Source organism: Ostrea edulis, chromosome 8, assembly GCF_947568905.1.
Source record: "Ostrea edulis chromosome 8, xbOstEdul1.1, whole genome shotgun sequence".
Lineage (NCBI taxonomy): Eukaryota > Metazoa > Mollusca > Bivalvia > Ostreida > Ostreidae > Ostrea > Ostrea edulis.
In genome coordinates, this window is record NC_079171.1 from 20,536,219 (window position 1) to 20,552,164 (window position 15,946).

General features: G+C 36.8%; 1 protein-coding gene across 3 annotated transcripts in view; it reads left to right on the forward strand.

The window, feature by feature from the left end:
- The window catches only part of LOC125661614 (potassium voltage-gated channel subfamily H member 7-like), a 98,091-nt gene extending 82,347 nt beyond the window's left edge, over window positions 1–15,744 (forward strand). For all 3 annotated transcript variants that reach the window (XM_056147117.1, XM_056147118.1, XM_056147119.1), the window contains 11 exons: window positions 404–514; window positions 3,764–4,246; window positions 4,524–4,923; window positions 8,241–8,440; window positions 9,893–9,992; window positions 10,762–10,914; window positions 11,801–11,994; window positions 12,089–12,194; window positions 12,950–13,135; window positions 13,433–13,760; window positions 15,509–15,744. In XM_056147117.1, coding sequence (XP_056003092.1) covers window positions 404–514; window positions 3,764–4,246; window positions 4,524–4,923; window positions 8,241–8,440; window positions 9,893–9,992; window positions 10,762–10,914; window positions 11,801–11,994; window positions 12,089–12,194; window positions 12,950–13,135; window positions 13,433–13,760; window positions 15,509–15,725 — 2,478 coding nt within the window. In that variant the 3' untranslated portion in view covers window positions 15,726–15,744. The remainder of the gene's footprint in view (window positions 1–403; window positions 515–3,763; window positions 4,247–4,523; window positions 4,924–8,240; window positions 8,441–9,892; window positions 9,993–10,761; window positions 10,915–11,800; window positions 11,995–12,088; window positions 12,195–12,949; window positions 13,136–13,432; window positions 13,761–15,508) is intronic.
- The last annotated feature ends 202 nt before the right edge of the window (window positions 15,745–15,946 follow it).

The window sequence follows — 15,946 nt, forward strand, 5'->3', positions numbered from 1 at the left end:
ACTGCAAAATATAACGCTATCGTGAATATGAATGTTTTCTTTTGTAAAATGCGAACGGCATTATCGTATATTCAGCCGAATGATGACTGCATTTAGGAAATAAATTGTTTTTGAAAAAATACATGCATAAGGATATGAAGTGGGCCGCTTCACTTCCGTATCCTTCCGCGTTTCAGTTCATACTCCCGTGTATTTTCAAAATGGAATTCATTTTTTCTCCTTTTTCTGTCGGAATTCTCAGTCGTTAAAACAGACGTCCTACATTTATCCAAATTCATATACGTTATTCATAACTGCAGCGCATGTACATGAGGAAATTCGGTCATTACAATTTGAATTGTAAAGATACCAAAGGCGAAGACATTGCCAATGTAATGTATCCACATAACTATTTTACTTTCAGGCGAAGAACAAAATCATCATGTTAAGGGTTCTGAAGGAGCTGAAAGGAAAGACTGCTTTTCGTCCAATAGCGGAGGAGGGCGAGAAGGCGGAAACCGTGTCAGATAAAAAAGTAAGACAATTGTAGAATAGAACTACTTTTTATGACAATTATCCGTGAAATATTCCGGACGCCAAAATTATACGATTACTGTTAACGCCAAGTCTGTCGAACCCTATCAAAGCATTCGCACTCAATGCATACCTTTGGGGGGGGGGGGGAGATATCATTTTGTATGCGCAGTGTTTATATATAATGAGTGTAGGACATTTTCATTCTGAACGTTTGCAGTGCATGTCTATTTAAAATTACATATTTTACAAGCTCGTTTGCAGTACATGTGTATTTGAATTTGCTACAAGTTCGTTGACAGGGTATGTTCATTTGACAATTTGAAGCTGACCTAGATATATCGCATACATATCCTCTCCTAAAAAAAAATATGATTTTGAGTTATCAAAGATTTCAGCGAATCCCTTCCCACTCCGAGTCTCCAAATTCATTGAAATGATTTCATAAAACTGGGATTTGTGAACATTTATTTTGTTTTCGTGTTTCCTTGAAGAAGATTACGAAATTAATGTAAAAAAAAAAAAAATGGTGGTCACCTCCATGAAATTTTATACACTCGTAAAATCATGGAACAAAAAATATATTTACTTAAGTTTTGGCACTATATACAAAAATCACCCCATTACTTTTCAAATATTTTATTTCTTGAGAAAAAAACCACTTATCTTTCAATGTCGACACAAAAACCTATATCATATAACATCTGTTTTCGAAATCAAGTTAAATAACAAATAATAAATGTAAAGAATAAGTGTCTAGGTTTTTCTGTACCGTAATACCCTAGTTATACACGCACACTACCCATTTATTCCTGATGTATATTCCAATCAAGTTTTCAAACCAGACCGTGACTAAGGCTGTCCACCACAACGCAATACAACCACGAAACATAGAGTGAACATCAGCCTTTCTCCTAATAATATACAATTGATCTCGCATGCAATTATAATGCAATATCATTTGTTTGGCGTCCTCACATTTGATTGATGAAAGTTCATACCAAGTCATGAGAGCTATGGCCGTTATCGAAAATTGTTTCTCCTCGAAAAACTTCAATTCCAAATATTGGTGGAATGTTGGGTATGTTTGTAATGAGTGGTCATAATTTTCTTTAATAGCAGATAATTTGAAACAGAAGGAATGCACATAATTGTGTTTTTGCGTGACCCCTCACCAGTGACGAATCTTGTACATGTATTTTGTTTTTATATGTAACACGCAAATGCTTCCGGAAAAGAGAACAGAGACACGCGACAATGTTAGTGCATATTAAATAAAACTTCATGACATGCTTAAAATAATTTCATTAATCTAAAGAGATTCAGGAAGAGCAAATGCAACGAAAGGAACGCCGTTTTAAAAATGAAAAAGAAAACAGATACATATGTTTGAAGACCCTGCGAGACGCAGATTCCTGACGGAAATCCTTAACGCGATATATTCTGATTAATACAATCTCATATTGATTTCCGGATAATTGATAAGGAGACGAGACGTAAATTACAAGACGTCAAACACTGTGACAGAACAATCTCTATTATTATGTCTAGTGGACGAAAAGGAAGACGATGATACAAACTTTTAATGTATCTGTCTCGTCCAAATTACTCGTAGTTTTTTTTTCATGCAACATCTTAAAAACAAAACTGAAAACTAGTAGTGCCACCGTTTTAAGAATTAGGAAAATTACTATAATCTGCTTTTGGTACCTCAGAATAAAACTTTTGCTTAAATTACACCTTAATGAGACAGGAAAAAAAATCCCTTAGTATAAACAATCTCATCTTAGTGTCATCCGCTGAATACCAATGTAATGTAAATGTTTGGGGAAATCGACAAGGAGCATAGTGTAAAAACCTAATTTTGCCAGTTAGAATAATTAGCATTTCTAAAAAAAAAAACAAAAAACATCAAAATAAACTTTACTATATTTTGATGAAAACTGTCTGTGATACATTCTGATTAACGCAGTCCTTAAAAAAGTATTCGACGTTTCGCATTTTCATCTCTGCAAATATTTTGACTTTATGAACAAGATTCATTTTACAAAATGTATTATAACATATATGTCTTAGAAAGACACACGACTGTCAGAAATATCAAAATGTATTACATATATGTATTAGAAAGACACACGGCTGTCAGAAACATCAAAATGTATTACATATATGTATTAGAACGATTCATCACTTGCAGAAATATCTTTTTTTTCATGAAGTCTCAATTATATTTGATTTTATTATATTCAGGTGTAAAATATCACATAATGTCATGATTTTGAATTTAAAATAATAAATTAAAACCTGATATAGTCTACAGCACTATGCAATCATAACAATTAAAGAATAAGTGATACAGACAATAAACAATACAATAATAGCCTTGAGATGTTTTAGCAGGTCGTGATGAATAATTGCGTAATGCGTTGAAAAATGACATGTTTCGAATATATACTATTCTTGTGAAATCCAAAAACCATTTATTTGCACGACAGTAGACGATATATTGCTTCCACTTTGACGTCAGATTACAGGAACTGACACGTGGTCAATATTACATGTATCAGGATAATGTCACATAAGAATTGAAGTTCAATAGAAATTTTATTTAAAATCTCAAGTGTCACGTGAATGTCAACATTTTTAGGGTCCATGACCTTTATCATTACTACTCGCGAAAACTAACGGCATCAGATTACGGGTATTGTTCTACTTATCGGGCATGATTCACACTGTAACAACACTTTAAAACACTTAGCATCATAGGAGGCAGGAAATAATTAAATATACCTATAAAATCTAGTCAATAGAAAAGGAACGTAGATAAACTCATTTTCTAATACTGTACAATTTACTTATATTCGCGTGCGAGAAATATCTACGAAATTCTCAGAACCTGTCAATGTGTTCGAGCGTGAACTAGATTGCTGGTTCGGTGATTATTTTGTTTGAGCAAGAACTTTAACATTTCTGATAGCTCGTCTCTAAAGTGTTGGTTGGGACGAGATTGAAAATTGACACTTTCGCCGTGAATGAACGCTACTTGGCAACTGCTGTAGATATAAATTTCAATACGTTATTCTGCAAGCTATTGAAAACGCTAAATGACGAACACGATCGCAAGTACAAGTAACTTTTGAATGGAATTGATGTTTGTCAAGAACAAAAAAGTTGCTAATATCATTGCTCATCAATGAATGTAATGTATTTCGTAATATTATATGAATTTCTTTTTCATAAACGTTTTCAGACTGCCAGTGAGAAGGATACCGAGAGCGATGAACACGAGGCATTCCAACAACTTCAAAGTCAAGCCAAGGTCACACGTCCCGAACCCGCCAAGTTCCTCATCCTCCATTACTCACCTTTCAAGGCGGTGTGGGATTGGATCGTGTTATTTCTTGTATTATACACCGCAGTATTTACGCCATACTTCGTGGCATTCATCCTAAACGAAGACGAGGCTAAAATGAGACTACATCGAGATTCTGCCACGAGACTTCAGCACGCAGAGACAATAAAAACAGACCCCCTTGTTCTTATAGACCTCATAGTCGATCTAATGTTTATAGCGGATATTTTAATTAACTTCCGGACGACGTATGTTCAAAGTGGAGAAGTGGTTATAGATCCACATAAAATTGCCAACAACTACATCAAGGGCTGGTTTATTATCGATTGTGTAGCTGCTCTACCCTTTGATCTTTTACTCTTTGGATCAGGAAATAGTGATGTAAATATAATCGATATTATATAATTAACGAGATATATATATATATATATATATATATATATATATATATATATATATATATATATATATATATATACACATACAAGTTGTGATATACTAATCATTTCTTTCAACTACAAAATGATAGGCTTTAAAAAATTTGCTAGACTTAGGTTATACCCATTTAGGTCGCCCCTGATTATCATAAGTTTAAAGTCACCTTTTTTCATCCGCTATAAAAAGCCCCAAAATGACTGAATATAATTCTCTCTTACAGAGAATGACCATCACTGGAATCCTTAAATTAGCCCGCCTTCTACGTCTGCTTCGTGTTCTGAGGCGGATCGAACAATTCGCAGCCTATGGAGCGGCAGTGCTGATGCTGTTAATGGTATCCTTCACTTTGATTGGTCATTGGCTCGCTTGTATTTTCTACGCCATTGCCTACATGGAACGCCCCCATTTGCCAGAACGAATCGGGTGGTTGGATTCACTAGCGGATGCCTACAACATGCCATACCTCCCTAATGATACGATGAGCGGCCCACCCATCCGAACACGCTACATCACTGCCCTGTACTTCACGTTCACCAGCCTGACTAGCATCGGGTTCGGGAATGTGGCACCGAACACTAACGCCGAGAAAATTTTCAGCATCTTCGCGATGTTACTTGGATGTAAGTTCTAGATTTTATATTTCATTTGTTTGTTGTTTTATGTCCTGTTCGAGACGTTTTCACTCATAGAGACATCGGCCTGTGAGTGAAGCTGAGCGACCTTTGATCTATTCATGACGCTCAAGGTCGTAGCAGTAAGGGCTAGTTATCGTTTCAAAGGTCAGTAAAAGGTGAAAATAACAAACAGTGATCTCGTAAATCCTATAACGAATACAAATTCGAGAACAGGGAATCCTGGAAACACCAAAGGTAGGATCAGGTAACACCAAAGGTAGGATCAGATAACACCAAAGGTAGGATCAGGTAACGCCAAAGGTAGTATCAGGTAACACCAAAGGTAGGATCAGGTAACACCAAAGGTAGGATCAGGTAACACCAAAGGTAGGATCAGGTAACAACACCAAAGGTAGGATCAGGTAACACCACCAAAGGTAGGATCAGGTAACACCAAAGGTAGGATCAGGTGCCTTGGGTGAGTAAGCATTCCCTGTTGATCATTGATTCTGTAGTCAAAATTAGTACGAAAATAATAACGGTCTAACAATTGGAATGAAACACATTAAACAACACAACATTCGACAATGTATTTGGAGAATATCATTATAATGACTATAAAATTTGCGAAATGCTTACTTTATACACTGCACAAGACTGCTGAAACCCCCAAATTCAACTTAGTTGTCAGTAGACTGCCTCGATTTAGAAAATAATTACACGTAGAACTTGCTCTTGTGTGTCATATCAGATGGAAGATGCAGGTGATCATGAAATATTGCTACATAAATATAGAAAATAGGGAATCTGGACCCCCCACGACTCACTTCCAATGCCGGGCGCCGTCTCTACCTGTACACATGGTAAACGTCACCGGTTTGACGAGCCCTTCCGTGACTGACACATTGTGTTTGTTTATTTTGTGGATGTGTTAAGAATAAACGATATTACACAAACAATTATTTGCCACTCAGATTTAAACTTGAAGTGATAGTGATACATCGTTATGGAATTGATCACTGTTCGTTATCCTCACCTTTCATCGGTCTTACTCTGCAGTGATTTCGTTTTATCTTCATTAGTTACATGCAAGTAATTAGCACATTGTGATTACAGTGTACATGCTTTTGCATTATAAACTGAAACTTTGAGCCCACTGGAAAATAATGTATTTAGATTTCAAATTTAGTATGCACCTTGTTATCAAAAGCTTATAGTCATCATTCGATCTGACACAGCGGTAGGATCTGACGTACCCAGGGAAATATCACAAATAATCTGACGTACCCAGGGAAATATCACAAATATACATTTCATAACGTCTACATCCTTGGAAGGAAACGGAATTTCTTTCTCGTCAATTACATCTTCTATTCCGTGGCTGCAATGCGTAGAGGCGCAATCAAACTGAGAACATAAAATTTGAGCTTCGGAAGCCTGTATCAATCACGAGTGACGTTTACAACTGCGGGACTACATTACCGGTATTACTACACCAACTGCACTTGTTAACGCGAGGGAGCCGTGACAGGCATTTATAGTGATGTCAACGGTCGTGGTACCGCTGAGTAGAGAAAAAATTAGCCTAAAACCTATGTTTATGCATGACTTGTGTGCCTTTATTTGAAACTGTATATGATGAATGTATAGAACAATTTGAATCCTTGCTGTAAATTGCATCATGCTTATTATTAGCTCACCAGAGTCATAGACTAAAATGAGTATGTCCGTTTTTAATTCCTTCTCTGGAACAACGAGGTCAATGTCCACCAAACGAGACTTACAAAGTGTCGAGCGGATACGAATATTCGTGTTTATTCAATTCAAGGGTTCCATTCCTTTCCAAGGGAAGATAGTTGGAGAAACAGGACACGTGACAAAGAGCTTTAGTTTTTGCGGTCATATCTAAGAGACTTGTGACTTTCAAGTCTAATACTAGGCACTTGGCGATGGACCAGTCAGTCTAAATGTTTAACGCGGTGCCGGGGTCGAGAGTTTAACTTAAGCGTCCTAACGACGAAGCGACCGTGCCGACGCCCTCTCATGTAGTGTAGAGAAATCATTACTGGGGAGATTATTTTCTGTATAATCTCAAAATATTCCGCTAAAGAACCACCAGGGCACATTTTTAATTCCCGTGGCTACTCGTGTAGCAGTTTCATGTTGTAACTAGGACACCTTCGTTCGATACCACGGTGGGGATTTACAAAGGAATGTATAGGATTTTATTTTTAGAAATCCTGTCAAGAACTAAATGTACATATGGTTTGTCAAATTTTCCAAGTATCATAATGTTGTGTTTAATTCATGTCTCTTGGACCTAGGCTGGATATAATAGGGATGTAAATGTACTTAGGATCGTGCAAGAAAATTCCTTTTAAAATATCATTTTTCTTAAATTAAAACCACAGGGGCTTCAAATTGTCAAGTTAATATGGCAGCATCCTTAAGTAATATCTGTTAAATTTCGTTCTAAGCATGCGGGGTCATAGTAAGGGTACAAGGATTTAAAAACAAATCGTGTGAAGAACCACAAAGGTATATGTATCCTCATGTATTGTTTAACGTGCCGTTTGAAAAATTTTCACCCATATGGGGACATCACCATTGGCGGTTAAGGGCTACAAGATTTAGGTCTATGCTCGGCGCTTACGGCCTTTGCGCAGGGAGAGATCTTTATCGTACCACACCTGCTGTGACACGGGGCCTCGGTTTTTGCGGTCTCATCTGAAGGACCGCCCCATTTATTCGCCTCTTACGACAAGCAAGGGGTACTGAAGATATATTCTAACCCGAATCCTCACTGGATTCCTCCGCAAGTAGTGTAGATTCAAGTTCCTGCTATAATATTGACCCGTGAACAGGGTAGGGGTACAGGCATATACGTGTGATTCTAAACGACTAGTATTTCAAACTTATATCAGAATATCTACGTCTAGAGATGAGCGTCGTAGACCGCGAAACTCTTGTAAAATTACTGTGTGTTTCTGTCATTCTACTTTTAAAAAAAACTGTAATAGAAATACAAAGATTACAACGTGATGATAAACGGATATAGAAGATATATTGATAATGTAATTCCCAGAATGACTCACGTTCTCAGATACATCATATATATAGAACCTTCTGTATACGGTTTCTAGATAATTATAATTCACATGGAAAATTGGGGACACTGGTCGATACCGATTCTCTATTTCCTGATGTAATCTATTTCCTGATGAATCTCCACATATTGCGTCATTTCTATTCTGGATGGAAGACCAGTGTCTTATTCCCGTCATTCTGATGCATGAAACATACCTTTTAACTTTTTTAAACAGCACTTTTGAGCGCCGCCATTTTTGGAAACGTCTCTTCTATCATGCTGCGTATGTATCAAGGATCGGACGACTATCAAGAGCGGGTATCCAGTATCAAAGAGTTCATAATCTTCCATCACTTGCCTAAAAACTTGGCCACCAGACTGCAAGAGTCTTTCCAGCACGCCTGGGCTTACACGAATGGGGTGGATATGGGAAACGTAAGTCGCTTGAGGAAAACTGGATACTCAATATTTTCAGATATACAAAGAAACTTGCAAATCTTTCCACATATTCACATGTATTTAAGAAATGACTGTTTATTATTTTGGAGGGATAGGGGGTATACATGGTTAATAATTTTCGGAATCACGTGCCCCATCGTATCTCTTAACATCATCCATTGCATAGCCTTTACCAGTACTTAATTATACATTTAAACTTTGCTTTTCAATCACAAGCAAAGTTTAAATACAATGTACTGCTAAGAGTCATGCTATGGTTGATACGATAGAGCATGGTGTCCGGTGAATATTGTCCGGGCGGCATTGTGTCCATTGAATATTGTCCGGGCGGCATTGTGTGCGGTGAACAAGTAAAAAGCCGGTATTATGGAGAAACAGTACAAGTAGAAGCATGACGCAATATTTCCTTACGACTAGTTTGATGTTATGACCCTGACATAAATTTATTTAGCCTTAGTCAAGTTCATTTAGTATCATTGTGTAGTTCGTTAATGTGTTCATATGAATACGGTGTTCAAATATCCTGTGTTTTTAATATAGCACACTTATGGTGAGGCATGTACGATTCTCACAAGTCTAGTTACAGGATTGATTGATTGTATAATGTTTAACGTCCCTCTCGAGAATATTTCACTCATACGGATACGTCACTACTGCCAGTGAAGGGCTGTAAGATGTAGGCCTACATGTATGCTCGGCGCATACTGCCTTTGAGCAGGGAGGGATCTTTATCGTGCCACACCTGCTGTGACACGGGACCTCGGTTTTTGCGATCTCATCCGAAGGACCGCCCCCATTTAATCGCCTCTTACGAGTCAATGGTTCCTTGGAAAATGTTTTGGATAACATCTTATACACCCTTATTACACACTCCAGTGGCTACTTATTGCATACTGTACATATCACTATGTGTATATTGTTTGTATTTCAGACGGCCCCGGGGAAGAATGATACCTTGTACTAATCGAAGTACCTTCTCTAAATAAAGCTCCATCATTATTGAAATTATCATCATCTGTATACATGTACATATATGATTTTTCCCTATTTCATTTGTTCACCTATTCTTACATTATCAGAATTAATATAATGTAGACACGGGGCTCTCATTTGTGCGGCGTCGTTATTGATTTGCATCACATTCTGTGTATGAGGGGACAGACCTCCATTTAGTCGAGTTGTAATAATTCAGCCGTCTCCGATATCTAACAATTTTAGAAAATCGAGGACTACATTTCCTCGGTTCCAGAGCGGGTGTGATCACATGCTATATGAACATACTGCAAATACGACTAATGTGTCCTATATATACACGAATCTCAAGAACTGAATGTAACATACACCGATAAATCAATTTCATATAATTCTAGATATTTATGGGGGTCGTTCTGCTTGCTTGTATTAATCCGCCATACCGTTATATTGCAGGTTCTGAAGGGATTCCCTGACTGTTTACAGTCTGATATCTGTCTACACCTCAATAAAAACTTACTGACCAACTGTCAGGCTTTTAAAGGGGCGAGTCCAGGTAAGAGAACATGTTTAAGGTAGTACTCTACATCGTCATAATGGCTAACTTCCTTTAAAAACATGGATGAAAAAATCGATATCAGCAATATTTGGCTTTTCCTTTTCGATTTAAATACCTACCCGAGTAGCTCAGTAGGTTAGAACACCGACTGTTGACCTGTAGGTCGGAGGTTCGAGTCCAGCAGTGGTTTTAATTTTTTTCCAGATTACCTTCCACTAAAACTGTATTTTTTGACAAAATAAAGTAAATTTGAAAATTTTCAACTTCAAAATATTATTGTACATACCCTCCACTTTTTATTTACGTCAAATTTCTCTGGTGTAGCACACCTCCTTAAGTGATTTTTATATTATTGTTCGTTTATGAATAAAAAGACTGGGCACAAAGGTTTAAAAAAGTAAAAGTCTTTACATGTACATATAGGAATCCTTGTGAGGGCGGTGTTTTAAAATTAAAGAATTTTGTTACACTTTCTCTTATGGGTCATCATGCCAGCAAAACTTGATAACAGAATTTGAAGTGTGACAACAATCCATCTTTAAACAAAATTGGTTCAAATTGTCATGTGAATGTTTACTTAATTATGCATGCAATCAAAGTTAATTATTGGCTAATGTTAGATGAGTGGCGATTGCTAATTTTGCATGTTGTTTTTCGTGTAAGGTTATTAAAGTTTGTAGTATGATACATTCCGTTGCATGTAATTGTACAACATCAATAAAAACAACATAGAAAGATAAACACGTACTTCTACTTTCTAATATAGGATGCTTACGATCATTATCATTGAAATTCAAAACCACGCACGCGCCCCCTGGCGATACCCTGATACATCCGGGGGACATCCTGACCGCCATTTTCTTTATGGCTCGGGGATCCGTGGAAATTATGAAGGACGACACAGTGATGGCTATCCTGGGTATGTAATCCCCTCACTGAAGTACCTTTATTATATACAAAGTGCACATGTAACACTACCAAAACGGTTTCGATTTTTCAAAATGGAATTTTTATACGCCCGTCTTAAGACGGGACGTATTATGGTATGGCGTTCATGTCCGTCCGTCTGTTAGTTTTTTCGTGTCCGACCCGTAACTTAAATACTACAAGGCCTAGATTCATCAAACTTTGTCTGTAGATACATCTTGAGTAGAAGGTGTGTCGCACATTAAGACCAGGTCACTGTGACTTTTCATTAAGAAGATATCCGTCTGTCCGTCCGTCTGTTAGCTTTTTCGTGTCCGACCCGTAACTTAAATACTACAAGGCCTAGAATCATCAAACTTTGTCTGTAGATACATCTTGGGTAGAAGGTGTGTCGCACATTAAAAACAGGTCACTGTGACTTTTCATTAAGAAGATATAGCCATATATGGCAAAAACTTGTCCGGCTCATAACTTGAAAACTATTAGACCTAGAATCACCAAAATTGGTCAACTAATGCATCTTAGGTAGAAGGTGTGTCGCATCCTACTTTAAGGTCACTGTGACATTTAATTAAGGTGATATATTAAAAAAAATGTTTTAATGGGTACAATTTATACTGTTAACAATATGTGACGGGCGTATCATGTGCCGTGGCGGTGCACTTTATTCGTTATGTGTTTATTGTCTTGAGGAATGAATACTTTCAATGTTAATATTGAGCAGAGGAAGAACTTAATAATCTGAGTAAAAAAACCAACATACGATATGATGTTTAGTTTTCGTATTGTTATTTTGGAACAACAAAATTCTAAGAACCACTTTCCATATTGAATTAAAATTATTGTATTAACACTCTACATTTCTTTTTATTTGTCAGGAAAACATGATATATTTGGTGCTGATATGAAAGACTCTGACACTGCGGGACAGTCCCTTTATTTTGTGCGGGCCTTGTCTTACTGTGACATCAACAAAATAGAACTGGACGATTTGAAGGAAGTGTTACAAACTTATCCAGAATTTGCAGAGCAATTCATCAAGAAGTTTCATGTGACCTTTGATCTTAAAAAGGTTAGTAAGATATATTACAGTCTAGATAAATTGTAAGCACAATTTAACTACAGAATGATAAAAAAAATATTCCATTCCGTTTCTAATTTTATAGGGAACACTACTGGAGAGAAAATATAAATCAAAGATTGAAGATGAAACATTGAAATTCATTCGTCAAAAACGTCCCAGAATGCAATGCAAAGGCCGCTCTATGGATGGTATTACAATAGAGAAGACATGTATTTAAGTTTAACATTGTATAGGTCTTTATGACCAAAGAGAACGCGACCTTCACAAATAACTGACATTTATCTGAAGTAAAGCAGGTGCCCGAAATATCTTCATATCTCAGGAAATTCAAAGGTGTCGTCCAATGCACTATCGTCTATTGACTTAAAAACCCTCTTTACCACAGGTTACTCTCATTTAATAGGTGCGAAATACATTGCACACCTTTAGAAAATAAATGCAAGACAAAAATAAAATTTCTGTAAGATCATCTCTCCCCCATCTTTTAAAAATATTTGAAATCCTATCAGAATTTTATAAACATCAGCTGTAACATAAATACACTTTAAGAAAATGAAATTCCATTAGTAATTTAGTAAAAGCCACAAAATGATTGGTTACTCCTACAGAGTTTTAGAAATATTCCTATAGCAACTATTTGTCTCATGGGAAATACGAAATTTCAAAAATCCCAAACCGAATTTATTTTTGAAATGGAACGATTCCTCTCAAAGGTGAAGGTCATCTGTAACAGATGTAGTTCTGAAGTCTGCAGATGTTGGTAGCATACGTCGTATCTTTGATTTTCCTGAGAAGTAAAGAATGAGGGGCGTCGATTTGCCGTTCATAGCATTGACAGAAAAACGAACTGACAAACAAATGGACAAACGAGCAGGTAAATCTTCTCCGATTTTCGTCAAACGTCCTTTCGTTTTTGACTTTGGTAATTCCTTTTTAATCATAGCTGGATCTGACTCACGGCGGCGGAAAAGCTATGCTAGACAAAGAATCAACACTGATACAACCGGGAATGACGAGGAACATGTGGGGATTCTGGAATTTTCTACTGAGCAGGCGACAGAAGACGTTGACATCGAGGAGTATGACGTCACAGAAACCAGGAAAAACTCAGCTGCGTCAGTGTCAGGTGGTAAGTGTGGTAGCATGAATAGACAAAATATGGGGAATTGTAATATTGAGAATGCATAACTCGGGACGTTCTTCCCCGCTACTAACTTTAGTAAAGGTTAAATCTTTAGTGTTTTGTTCTGTCTTTTTCTCTGTAAACATAATTGTATGACTGAATACATGTGATGTTTGTAAAGTTTGGAGATGGGATCGCTGAATCCAGAATAATTCAGCGGCGGATTGGATCCCTAAGTTGCACTGATTAACTGCCGGGAACAGGTTGTCATGGCATTGACAAATAACTAATCATCTTTGACAGGTGCCATGACCAACTTTTTTTCCGCCGTCACAGCAGTGTCCAGAATTAACAAAGTTTCTAAATCCAAGCGTCCAACCATGACATCGAAATGGGGCGCGGTTAGGTCCGAATTCATGACAGACAAACACACGGTAGACAAAGAAACTGGTGACCAGCGTGACCACAACTCGCCAATGGAATCTACTGCAACGTCCTACACGCCAAAATCCCTCTCCAGCTCCGGTCCGCAACTGACTACTATCGACTACGACGTTCCCAAGCAACGAGAAAATCGTGACTGCGGTCACGTGACTAGTGATATTGACAGCAAACTTAACTCTCTTCATCAGTAAGTTAATTTTCTTTGACTATGATAAGATTGATGGTGTAGTTTGTACGTAGCTTGAGATATATGTAACTTTTCTGTTAACGAACATTTATGGTTAAATGTCTTCAAATTCATATAGACAATGTCAAATTTCTTACAGGAGTTTACATGTTTACATGGGTATTAAAAGGGTTTAATTCCGTACCTTCCTTGTATTAGTGGATTGTTCATATGAAAGTGCGGTTGATCTTATAATGTGACGTCATAGTGTACGTTTCCCGGATTTCAATTTTTTTTATCCAAAAAGTTCCCATTGTTATGTATCCACACCCGCAGACCGAGTTCGAGAACGATTCATTCATTTATTACACATACAGATGTGAATGGCCTACATTTTTCAAAATGATATGCGAGTTATTTCCCCCTGATTACAGAGAGGGTGCGCAGCATATTGCGGTCTTCAGTTGACGTTGTCATATAAAGAAAAAATAGAAAAACAAATTTTGATTGTAATCAATTGCCAGTTAAGGAATTTTTCCTAGAATTAAGTAATGACTTAAAAATAGTGTAAATGAACAAAATATTTTAGTCACTGATTACATTTATATGCGTCCCTTGTGTGGTTTTCTCCCAAGCATGATGTAATAAAGTATGTAAATATTAATTAGTCCTGATTTCTTTAGATCAGAATCATGATGTCCTTAGTATAGCAGCAATTCTTCATTATTAATTTTTATCAATATTTTTGTCAAACAAAACACAAAAAAGCATGCAATAAGATATGCCTAAAACACATGTACAACCAACGCACATATGTACTTTAAATCAATTTATCGTTTTACACTAAACAAAACTACTTGTTGCTAAATGTACACTAGGTGCCAATCTCGAATTGGTATCTCTAGTGTAATATGTTTGTTAAAATATTTTTTTTTCGTGGTGATTAAATCTTTTGAAAGTTTGATTTTGTGTACATCAGCTTACACCTCTTCTTGCACTTCAATTACTCAAACGAGCACAAAAACAATCATCAGGCTCCAAGCAACAATGGGTCTTCTTCCTCTTATAATTACATACAAAGTAGGCTATTTTTACGTGCAGAGATAGATCTATAGATAGGATGCCCCTCCTAAAAACAGCATTGTTGTGAATGGTAGTGGGATGTAAAATTTAACCAATGAATGGAACTGAAAGATCAACCCTTGCCGCCTTCCTTCTCGAACTTTGATTTTTTTTTTAAATTTACTTGTCAAGAATTTTCAGGCAACATCATGAAGCCGACACCCCCTCCCCTATATAAACGATGCCACGTGCCTGATTGTTTTCATTGTGCTTTTAATTCTAGGTGTCTGTTTATTCTAAAACAGATTACTATTGAAATCCTCGGTATTAATTGCATAATTTGAACAGAAATAAACGTCAAATACACCCACAACACCCCTCCCCCTTCCCCAACTCTACAATTTGACGAAGTACAAATTTTTTAAAAAAATTCCTTCGAAAATCTAAGAAATTAAACCTTGGTTTCTTTCAAAAATATATTACAGCCTCTTAAAACTCAACATAATAAAGGATTTGGTAACGTAAGCTTTACTATACACTATTTGTTAGTACTATTTATGTGAAGCTTAGGACTGCAATCGTAAGCCCCCCCCCCCCTTTTTTCCGTAAGGGGAGCAACTGTAAAAATGTAGGCCATTAACGCTACCAAACAATGCAAGTAAATGGTAAAATGATGAATTATGCATGACGATTTTTTTTCTTTTCAGACGAATGAGTGCATTTGAAAATGAACTTTTCACAACAGTGGATGCTATCTTAAAAATTCTTGGACAAAAGCCAAAATTCCCTCGTGATACTCAAAATGCTGATATTGTTATGCATCCGTCCGCCAAAGTGAGTGACATCGGCAATAGTTCAAAAACGAAAGGAGCCCGATTGATTAAAACTGTGAATGACTTAGATCGTGTGTTTGCAAACATATGAAATAAAACACTGCAATATATTGTATGTAATACACGTGCATGAATATTAGAATTGATGCTACATGTATTAGAACTGATGCTAGAGCACAGCGGCGAATCACGTGACCATGGTATGACCTATTACCGGAAGAAATGACGACGAGCGTCAACACAAGAGAAAATTCAAACGAATAAGTAACAACTCTATCAAGAACGACTTTTCACATAAGTTATATTAACATT